Genomic DNA, 11,840 nt, shown 5'->3' with positions numbered 1-11,840 from the left:
AAGTATCAGACAGAAAAATGGCCACAACCGAGACTACAACTCTTACAGCGTTCTCTAGGTGGCAGCAGGTGGAAACAAATAGCTACTGTAAACATGACGGACTTTTAAAATGACATCATCCATTTCCTAGCTCCACCCTAACCTTATTACCACCGCGCTTACACGTGCAGCAATGACATTACTTAATGAAAGCGACAAAATTCTTTTTAATTTTCATGGGAAAAATAGGATTCATTATTTGAGATTTTTTTTATGAATATCTATGAAAGTGGTGGTCTTAACTTTTTGGATTTTCTTACTTTCAATAACACTTAAGATCAAATCTTTCATAACCCTTCTTTAATCTGGAATGTGATTACTCCAAATATTGTCTAAGATTGGAAAGAAATTCTTTATGTTGATCAGTTGTTCAATAATGAAGGTCTTTTATTGACATATGAGGATTTTTTTTTTTTTTTAAGCAATTTTGCATCCCAATTACTTGGTGATTATGCGAAAGTGTTTGGAGCTATTTGTTCTGGTGTGTGTATGCTTTTCAAGAATGGATAATTATAAAACTGTCATTAACTCCATTCGTTTCAGCTGTAGGAAGAGTGTGTTTCGTTAATAATCCTTTAAATAACAATGGATGCATAAGATCCATGCTCCAAAAAGATATTGCAAATATACCAAATGTTATTCCTTTTTGGAATAGGTTTGTAAATGAGATACTGCAGAAGAAGGTATGGCTCCTGCCTACTAAATGTTTAATAACAAACAAGGTGAAGGAAATATCTTTTAAAGTACACAAATTCTATCCATCTAAAAGTTATAGAAGTAAAAGATTTTAAAAAGATATACGTGTGCTCTGTCGTATTTGTCATAAATCCCCAGAAACTGTTGTTCATTTATTTTGGCATTGCCCATTTGTAAGATTGATATGGCAGAAATTATGTGATTCTGTTAACAATACTTTTGAAAAGGATGTCAGAATTGTCTAGAAGAATGTTTTGTTTGGCTTTGTTGAAAATATGAGAGAAAAAGTGATTCTATTTATTTATTAATTGTGTTAATGTTTTTGTCAAAATACCACATTCATTGGTTCAAATATATTGGAAGAAAACCATGTTTTATCGTGTTTTATAACAAGATGAAAAAAATTCATCTTTTTAATTAGGTATTCGGACAACAAAAAGGCTAAAAAAAACAATGGGGATTTGTAGTAAGTCAAATGTGTTAAATAAATTCTTGTACCCTAAAGGTTTAACTATATAGCATAGTTATTTATTTATGATTCTTTTATTCTTTACTATGTTCTATTAACGTTTGCTTATTGTTCAGAGTTGTTGTTCATACAGTTCTTACCCATGAATAAATAAATAAATGAATGAATAAATAAATAATGAATAATGAATAAATAAAAAAAAAAAATAATAAAATAAAATAAAATAAAATAAAATAAAATAAAATAAAATAAAATAAAATAAAATAAAATAAAATAAAATAAATACCATACCAGCACAACAGATTGCCTAACCCTAACCTTTACTCTAACCTCAACCAAATTCAGTTGGAACCTACACTCAAAAAAATACATGTCTTGACCCTCAAAAAGAAATGAATTTGTGGGGTCCACTGAAATCCACAATCCACGCAAGAGGTCCCCACAAAGACCGTGGAACCGAGATTTGGTTACCACCCTGCAACAAAAACCAAGAGCACCAACACACATGCACGCACACGAGCACACGCACGCACGCAGACATGTTCTGATTTTAACGTAAATATTTCAATAAAACAATAAACAACAACAAGGTAATATGATATAGAAAGGCAAAAGAGCTATTTTCAGTTTCACTGGGTTTCCCTTGTAAAGTTAACAGCCTCTTCCTATTTTTCTGCTTCAATTTTAAAATGGCTGTTATGTGTTTTGTTCTCTATCGACAGCAGAAGCTTTACAATTTAGTCAGGTGAGAACTACTGAATCATAAGTTTACATCAGATGGAAAATAAAATAAAGAAGAATTTCAAGGAAATTAAGAAATTATTGACTGATTCACTGATTTTTTTTTTGGGGGGGAGTGCCTTCTATCTCATTTGTACAGTATTTTAATTCGAAACCCTGTTCAAAACCTGAGGTCGCATATTTGAACTGAATCGTACTCACTGTTACAAATCGAAACCCTGTGTGGGAGCCGACTGCTTTTTTGGATGAATGGCATTGCTCAGCGGAAGGCCTTGTTTTCCAACCGAAATGTTGTAGGGTCGACCCTCGATCCTTGTGACCCTGTCAAAGCTTCCTTTAGCAAGTCACCATTCCTCCATTCCTGTATAAACTATCTCTTTGCAAGCGTTTATTTAGGTACATTTTAGAGGGGCAACATTTTATTGATTAAGGGACAACTACCGGTATTGGACGTTGGATTGAAGTTGATCGACAACTTTCTTGGTAATCCATTAATCATTTAGAGTGATTGTTTAACTTTGAATCCTTTGAATTTCAACACTTTGTAACTGTAAATTCTCTCATACGTACAGTTCTCTCAAGCAGACTGATCAGTGATTACTTATATGTTCACTCGACATACAATAAGAAATTTGAAAACATCTGCTTTATTTTTGATAAATAATTATGAACATTTTAACTGACTGACTGTCCTGTTAAGAGACCAGATAAATAATGGAATCATATTTAGTTTAGTTCTGTACAATTTCTGTAGGTCATTTACAAATAATGTGCTTACGGATTTTGTAAATAAGGAGATATAAAGTGTTTTTTTTTTTTTAATCATCCAAACATCATTCAAAAATATAGTCAACTCATAACTGATTGTTCCTATTTTATAACAGGCGACAGTGCAGACTACCTAGGGGTCCTGTGTGCAAAATACGCGGAAGTGACAGGCGGAAGGAGCCTCGGCGGAAGCGGTCTGGTCTGTCAAGGGAGGAAACATTTAGCACCATTTGACACAGATAGCGTAACTTCATCAAATTGCAACGATCATCTTCCCTCGTCGACGCCACCATCCGCTGCGATGATCCTGTTAGAAATCAATAACCGCATTATAGAAGAGACGCTCTCTTTGAAGTTCGACGGCGCATCAAACGGGTGAGAATCATTGTTACACCTGGCTAGCCTTGCTAACATTGGCTAGCTTCTCTGTAGCGGCTCTTTAATTGCACAAGTCGTAATTAATGGTGGGTGGAAAGTTTGATGTGACCGATGAACACTCAAAGGCTTGGAAGAGTGAGCAGTATGAGAAATGTGTAAAATGACACCGAATGACGATCGGCTCCGACTCATTTGCTCCAGCTGGGGTGTGTCTCAACGATCGATGTGTCAACGCCGCTAACAACTCCACATCACAAACCTCCCCGGTGAAGCGTCCCAAAACAAAACGTAACAACTCTGCTTTTGCGTCCGTTTGAAATCGCTAGCTTGACGGTGACGACATTAAAAAAAATGGAACACAGAAAGCGGAGTTTGGAGCGGACGCGGCAATCAAAAATGTTTCTTTGACGAGCGTTTCTTGGGCTGTTTGACGTGTTGATACATATTAAACGATAAACACAACTCATTTGCCGTTCTTCCGTTTGTCTACAATAAAAAATAAACAAATGAAAATAAAGCAGTGCCCGTACACGCAAGCCAGAGCACCAGCGGGCGTGTTAGCAACTGGATGGCATTTTATTGCAGCTTCCGCATTCCTGAAGTCAAGCTGAGTCAAGTCCACTCCGCAGCCAGATGTAGTTTCTGCGAACCCATACTCAGCCTAAAAAAACAAACTAAAAATTACAGTAAAATATACACTGTACTATGATAATTACAATTTCCTCTACATGTAGTTACAAAATGCACTTCCCTTGACCTTGTCTGTGGGTAAGCGCAAAGCTACGATACTTGCAAATCTGAAATACATGCAGATATCTCAAATATACAGTATGTAAATATTTTTTGACCAATAAGGGGGTAGGAATCATTATAATGCAATACAGTACTTCTCAATTATATTTTGCCAAGCCCTCCCCAGGAAAGAGAACGTTTTTTGTGACACCCCCCCCCCCCCCCCCACTCGACGCACTATAAATAAGAATACATATCTATAAAAAAAAGAATACGTTTACCTAAACCTGAATCATTTTTAACATTACAAAAAAAAATCAATATGTATTAACTTTCAACAACTTAATTGTAACAGCGTTTATACGGGTTACAGCTTAGTCTAAAACAGAAAAAATAACTAATTGCATCAAAGTGCCTGAAAAAAAGCCTCTTTTTTATTGTAATCACACTTCACATAAAAAAAAAAAAAAAAAAACATTTCCCTGGTGTCATCCGCGCCCCCCCTGGCATCACCTCGCGTCCCCCAGGGCAGCCAGCCCCACTTTTTGAGATGCACTGTTCTTCTGGAACACATTTCAACTTGGACATGCTGCTGCAGGTTCCTCGCTGAAATACTCGCCTATGATTTCATTGAAAACAGTTATGTAGGTGCTATAAGTCATGTTATAAATAGGCCGTGGTGGACCATTTGAATAGCTATTGATTTTCTGTTGAGTAGAGTTGTAACAATTAATTAGTTGACAATGTTTATGAATCATTGCCTTTTCTGTTGAGGGGCAGCAATTAATTATTTAATTGACAATGACTACAAATGGATGATCAAATTAATCTGTAATTATTTTTGATAATTACTTAATCATTTTGACAGATAAAACTGTCCAATTCCTAAGCCTTTCAGCTTTTTGACAGTTAATATGATACAGATTTCTTTAGTTTATCTTAAATGAACTGATTATACATAATGGTTTTGAATCCAACTTAATATTTACAAACATCTGCTTTAATTTTGGAAAACTATGAAACGTTTTGCCAGATCCTGAGAAAGTTAATTTTCTACCGAAATTCTACCATTTTTTTCAATGAAATTCACATTGATTGCTTTGTTTCCTCCAAAATCCCATCCTTTCCCTTCTGTAGAAGACTAATTATAATAAAAATATGAATAATATGATATAAATTTTAACACAAAGATTTATAGAAATACAGTCATACTAAATAATAAGACTTTACATATGTAGTCTATATTTTACTTTATTTAGCAGTACTAAAATATCATTTACATATATTTGGTTTAGTATCACCTGAAAGTGTTCTATTTAGGTGTTTCATTCCTTGGCAAACCATTGTTAATTACCGTGTTAAATTATTAACATAATCTATGTCTTTACATATATTATTGTAATTTATATGAATGATAACATGTTTGAAGTCATATCCAAGAATTGGGACTAATTTTTAAAATCGTGAGTTACCCCTGTTCTAACTTTATATCTTCCTTACAGAACCAAGCCTGAGGCTGTTGATGTGACGTTTGCAGGTAGGTTGGTTTTACGTAATATTTAATTGACTGACAATCATACCTCAAAACGGTTTGAAATTGAATGTTACCTCATACATAGTGTTGTTCAAATTGTTTGTGATAATTTGGGCATGGACGTTTTCTTTCATTGGTGCAATTTTTCATGGGTAGTTATTCCGATATATTTTCAGATAGCCCCTTTTACAAAAATAATACTCAATTTACTGGCAAACCTTTACCAATTTTTTGGGCCTTATTCTTTTGTGCTATAAAAATCTTTGACTCTAAATTGTCCACAGCTGTCAGTGTGAGCATAAATGGTTATTTGCAAATCCTGTGATTGGCTGGTGACCAATCTCTGGTGCACTCGCTGTTGCTCACAGTCAGCTGGGGCAGGCTTCAGCTCACTAGTACTTCAAATGAGGACAGAGATGATGGAAAATGAATGGATGGCACAGCACGCCATAGGTTTGCGGAAGCTATATGAAAAGCGTAACCTTGTGCCTCTCTTCTGTAGACTTTGACGGTGTGTTGTATCACATCTCCAACCCTAATGGCGATAAGACCAAAGTGATGGTTAGCATCTCCCTGAAGTTCTACAAGGAACTACAGGAACATGGGGCTGACGAGGTACCACTTTACAAACACACACACACACACACACACACACATGCGTGCAGCACACAAACTGTTTCAATTGGGTTTACGATGCATAGAAAGGCCAAAGTTTCAAAAAGTCGAATGAAATCTGTTGTTCATGTGCTCTGAACCCCCAAGAGAGTTTTGCTGCCATGTAAGGGAAAAAAAGGCAGCCACAGAGGCCCCTAGCAGAAACAGGAAGTGCGTTTGAGGCATGCTCACCACAGGCAAGGAAGTGCTGACTGTGACTAGAGGCAGCCGTATGAATGATTTGGCTGCAGTCACGGCACTTTTTTTACTCCTAAGAATACATCATATAAGCATTACTGTATGTGAAGCATCTTTAAATCTTGGCAGCTTCAACTCTGGCTTATGTGTGCATCGGTGCCCTTCCTCAATACATGGTATACAAGGTCTCCCTCCTACTGTTAATTCCAAACTTAGTAGTTTCAAATAATACCACCTCCTCACGTGCTATTTTTGGTCGCGAGCATGGCCTTTATTATGTAAATCTCAGTTTACAATTACAAATAAAATGATGCATCAAATTCTTTAAACAGCTGTTAAATCAAGTGTATCCACAATTTTCACATTTTAAGTTAGGGTCATTTTAATTTTTTAAAACTCACTTATTGTATAGCTAGCTCTTAATCACAAATGCGTCCCAAAGAGCTCCACAGGCCCAAATTCACAAAATGAGAACGAGAGAATGCAAAATTCAAACGTTTAGAGGCTAGTTACATTAATTTCCCCCATTACCATAATAGAAATAGAATATATTGCCAATGACTGGCAGCTTTCTTCTTGCCTCCAGCAGAGACTTTGTGAAATACACAAAATGGTAAATAGCACAAGATAAACAAATTTTGGACTATATTTTGGGGGGATTCGGCATCAGAAGTACCATTGTACTTAGCCCTGTTCATTGATTCCGAATACTAATACATATTTTTGTTCTTAGCTGCTGAAGAGGGTGTACGGGAGCTTCCTTGTTTCAGCAGAGGCCGGTATGTCGTCACTATACAAATGGTAGCTCTGTGCTTATGAATGTAGCGTACCTGTCTATGTAATCTCCATTTCCGAAAATGTATTCCTTTATAAGAGGCTGGCTGATAGTATAGAACTTTTTCTCTGATTTGCTTCAAGGCTATAACGTGTCACTCCTCTATGACCTGGACAACCTGCCAGGCAACAAAGATGAGATTGTGCACCAAGCAGGGATGTTGAAGAGAAACTGCTTTGCCTCTGTCTTTGAGAAGTACTTCAAGTTCCAAGAAGATGGTAAAGAGGGCGAGAAAAGGGCCGTGGTCCACTACAGAGATGACGAGTCCATGTACGTGCAAGAAAGGCTTCTCGCTCTTACGTGTCTGTCTGACCACTACCAGAGGTCTTTCATATCACTTTGATCCTTTCAGGTATGTGGAGGCCAAGAAAGACCGGGTGACGGTGGTGTTCAGCACAGTCTTCAAGGATGACGATGATGTCATCATTGGCAAAGTCTTCATGCAGGTTTGTGAAGCCAGAAGTGACCAGTTAAACAATCACTGGCCTTAGGCAAAATCCTCGTGTATCCAAAATAAACGAGGCTTGTTTCCTCTTTAGCATTGCATCGTGAACATTAACGCGTGATTTTCATTGCTTTGTGTTGGCCAATACTTAGTCAAAATGACACTCACATACAGTTATGTGGATTGACCAACGCGATATATTTGGGAAAAAGGACATTCATCCAAAAAGATTTGAGGTTTTTGGGCTGACGCCAGATACTTTAGGTTGTTGCCAATTGTGTACATAATTGTCATAAAAAATGGTCATGAAAATGCAATATTTTGTTGCACTAAAACTTAGTTAGTGGCGCATTTTGTAATAGACTATTGCAACAACAGAAGGAAGTTTCAAAACAAAAGACCAAAATGGTTGCCGTTGACACAATGAGGCAATATCACTGCTCATCCTACCCGGAAATCTCCAGGAATGACACTTAGGAGGAAGAAAACAAAAAAAGATCTCCAAATAGTTTTGTTCACAATTAAAACCAGGCGCTTGGCAGAGTACAGACCTCCATCCTGGCAGAACAACACAATTGGATGAGCCCAATGAGGAAGTCGAGTCCATGTAAAGATGATAATGGCTTCAGATGGAAAAATGATCTGGGGTGCAGGGCTTCAAATATCTTGTCCATGTTTCGCTGAGCTTGTAGTGTGAGAGACTATGTTTCCAGAAACGTCACAATGTTATCAAACCTCTTAAAGAAAATGTTATTGACGTCGTCGTAATCAATATGGCTAACGTCGGCGACCGTATGCATTTCGCATACATCAGCCAGACTTAGGTCAGTGGAAATAAGTCTTTTGTGGACAATGATATGCTCGGAACACTTTTGGACCTTGGTTGATTTACAAAGTAGAGGGTATTAGTTGAAAAAAAAAGTCTGGCGTATGTTTTGTTGCAGATGTTTCTGACGGCCAATGGGACATGCTCACTACATCGCTTGTAAAAGAGTTTAAAAAAACCTGAAACACCATTACTTGTAATGCTAATTTCACGTAGCCAGTGAATTTCACATGAAATTATTTGTAAACGTTCTTGACTTAAAACATTTCCAATTTGTGACTTTACTTATGTCTAAATTCAGCTTGCATATTGCGTCCCATTCCAATGCCCCCGTAGGAGTTCAAAGAGGGCCGACGAGCAAGCCACACAGCCCCGCAGGTGCTGTTCAGCCACAGGGAGCCGCCTATGGAACTCAAGGACACAGACGCGGCTATCGGGGACAACATTGGATACATCACTTTTGGTCTGTTGCTCTACCGCCGGGGTGATTCTCCTCAGGATTTCGCCTGACCTATTTTGCTTGTCCTTTTCTTCTTAGTCCTTTTCCCGCGTCACACCAGTACCAATGCCAGAGACAACACCATCAACCTCATCCACACCTTCAGGGACTATCTGCATTACCACATAAAGTGCTCCAAGGTGAGTTTGAGCGGAGCATATGGTTTGTCAAGGTCAGGATCGTGTCAGAGTAGTTGTTGTTAGACATCACTGGTTGTCAAACCGGCAGCTAATTATATGCTGTCATTTCACAAAAACTGCATACAGTTTATCTTTTGTTCTTTTTTTCATGAACGTGCTTGTATCTTTCAAAGCTTTGCGTCTCTGCGGTTAAAAGAATGGAAAGGCCGTGTAAAACATTGTTTGAAGTCTTTGAATTACTGCAACATTAACACTTTAAAAAATATATATTTTCTCATCATATGGTGTCATTGAAAAAAACAACTGCATACCGTTGTTTTTATTCTTTTTCCATAAACATGCTTGTATCTTTAAAAGCTTTGCATCCCCACAGTTAAAAGAATGGAAAGGCCATTTAAAACTGTGTACTGTTGTTTACTGCAACATCAACACATTTTTTATTAACTTATTACTACTGCATTTTGCGTTGTGAATCGGGATGAAACTAGCACGCTTTCGAAAGATAAAATCGGTACTTCCTTTTTTTACAATAGAAAAGGACTAAAAACACCAAGAAGCAAGTACCTTTTTTTAATAAAAGAAACAGTTGAACAATCGACGCGTTTGCTGTAGAGTTCGCATCCACTGTAATAGCGCCAGTACCTCAAATCTTTGCCCGGCCAAGCGATGACTTGATTATGGCAGGTGAAGTCAAGTCACCTCCACATAAATACTGAATCATGTTAAGGTGAAGTTCTTTTCGAATGAAACGATCAGTACTTTGGTTGAAACGGTGCAAAAAGGATCATGGGGTTTTGGACTGCATGGATGTTTAATCGGCATACGAGGGAATAAAAAATAGTTTGAGAACCCCTTTTCCATTTATAGATGGACAAAACTTTCAAACAGCCTGAGACTTACCACATGGCGCCATGATTGTTTCACAATCAGATTTTAAAGGGACACCTGTCTGCTTTTAATTACATGCTTTTAAAGTCACACTAATGGCACATTCCGTCTGCCGCTCCAGTCATCAGAAAGTCCGCTCCATGCTCCCACACACATTCATCAGACAGCTTTTACGGCCACTATTGGCGTTTGTGTACATATGACGACAACTTCCCTAATGGACTTTTTTTGCGCTTGTAATCGCTACACAAAGACATATTTGAGCACCTTCAATTTCAGGGGAATGCGCCATCGTTCGATAATGAAGTAGGGTGTTTTTTGCGCAGACAGACGGGAGTCAGTATGGGCAGATTTATGGTTGGGTGTGTGTACGCCTGTGTGTTGGGAAACAGGAAAGTAAATGCACAATATAGTATTTTGTTTGCATCCTTATCTGTTGCGTAGTGCAGTGTTTCTCAAACCTTATTGAGCTCAGGCACATGTTTTGCTTGAGTTGAAATCTCAAGAGTGCAAGAGTGGAAAAGCCATGGATTTGTCCGCCTGTCACGATATATCTTTGGCATAGATTGATAAATAGACGCATTATTGGTTGGGATTCAAGAATTGCAACGATTAGCACGAAGACCCTGAAATATATAATTTTGGCAATATTTGTCTCGTGCAAATAAATGAAAGACGGGAAAGATGTATGTATAGCATAAGCGTAATTGTTCCTTCCGCAGGCCTATATCCACACGCGCATGAGGGCCAAGACGTCAGACTTCCTCAAGGTTCTCAACCGTGCCCGACCAGATGCCGAAAAGAAGGAGATGAAGACCATTTCGTACGTAGAGTCTCTTCTGATTCTCCTCCTAAAGATAGGTCTACTGTTGTTACTCCTAAAGATAGGTCTACTGTTGTTACATGTGGCGGTGGGACAAAATGGCAGTAATCGTGTCATCCATTCACCTTTTACAATTCGCTGAACGACTGTAGTAGTCGTCTCGTGTCTGTCGTGTTTCTCGCAAGTGACTGTTCTCTTTCCCGCTTTTGTCATTCTGTTTTGATGAGGCTGAGAACAAGATTCGACAGTCCAAAAGTGCAGAGAATCTTCAGTAAGAAACGTTTTCAAAGGGATGATGGGCAGCATATCGAATGTGATTTGTCCACAAAATCAAAATCCAGGATTTAAATGACTCGGGTTATGAGTTATTTCGATTCCTCCTCACAAACTGGCCATGTCGACCGTGTTGTCAACTGCCCAAAGACTAATACTGAGAGATAATGCTGTGCTTCCCACCCCTAGTTCAAGGCTGTTGCCATTTGCTAAGAAGGAAATTTAACAGGGGAAAACCTCTTGTTGTAAACGCATCTGAGTGCCCATCCTATCTTTTTTTTTGTGCAGTTAATGTGTAACCAGAGTTCATGTAGCCTTCAATTAATTTCTCAAGATATATCAGCAGATAAATATTTCTATGGCAACAATATTCTGCGTATAAAAGTTAAATGTGTGGTCTGAATCTTCAGTGGGAAGACCTTCACTCGCTGATGGCCGGAACCGGGACAGCTCAGCTGAAGCCACCGTCCGTGGCCACACGTGAACGCACCATGTTGCGACTCAACGGCACATTGGACAGGCCTCCAGGATGCCTCTAAACGCCCCACAAAGCCCATTCAAAATTGTCAAGTCTCTCTTTTCTTTCTTTTTCTTTCTTTATATTGAATAATAAAGTTGAAAGGAAGGCCAAGGCTCAAGATAATGAAAACAGGGCATTCCTTGCTTTGCATAGTTAAAGAGCATTACTAGTCCTATATAAATATATATATATGAACAAAAAAAAAAACATTTTTGATACAATATCTTTTATTCCATTTGGTACTCTTACTTGACCTTCACCACTTAATATAAATTAATTTTTATGTGATGGTTTCAACACCCCTCCTGCGCTTTCATGTCATTGTCATTTGAGGGAAAAAAAAAATAAAACACTCAAACACCACAAAATCTATCTTGGCTTG

At 38.0% G+C, this 11,840-nt stretch overlaps 1 protein-coding gene across 1 annotated transcript; it reads left to right on the top strand.

Annotated features, from left to right (window-relative positions):
* The first annotated feature begins 2,861 nt into the window (after positions 1-2,861).
* On the top strand, positions 2,862-11,826 carry arpc2 (actin related protein 2/3 complex, subunit 2). The gene is made up of 10 exons (XM_088407545.1): positions 2,862-3,088; positions 5,326-5,360; positions 5,860-5,972; positions 6,943-6,988; positions 7,128-7,314; positions 7,397-7,490; positions 8,652-8,778; positions 8,854-8,954; positions 10,565-10,665; positions 11,349-11,826. Exons 1-10 carry the CDS (start codon positions 3,015-3,017, stop codon positions 11,368-11,370), a joined length of 900 nt encoding a protein of 299 aa, XP_088263671.1. The 5' UTR covers positions 2,862-3,014; the 3' UTR covers positions 11,371-11,826.
* Positions 11,827-11,840: the final 14 nt, after the last annotated feature.

The sequence above is a fragment of the Hippichthys cyanospilos genome, chromosome 2 (assembly GCF_059441005.1).
Source record: "Hippichthys cyanospilos isolate Australia breed blue-spotted pipefish chromosome 2, RoL_Hcya_1.0, whole genome shotgun sequence".
NCBI classification, from domain to species: domain Eukaryota; kingdom Metazoa; phylum Chordata; class Actinopteri; order Syngnathiformes; family Syngnathidae; genus Hippichthys; species Hippichthys cyanospilos.
Note: the sequence above shows the minus strand (reverse complement) of the source record. Positions and strands in the feature narration are given on the sequence as shown.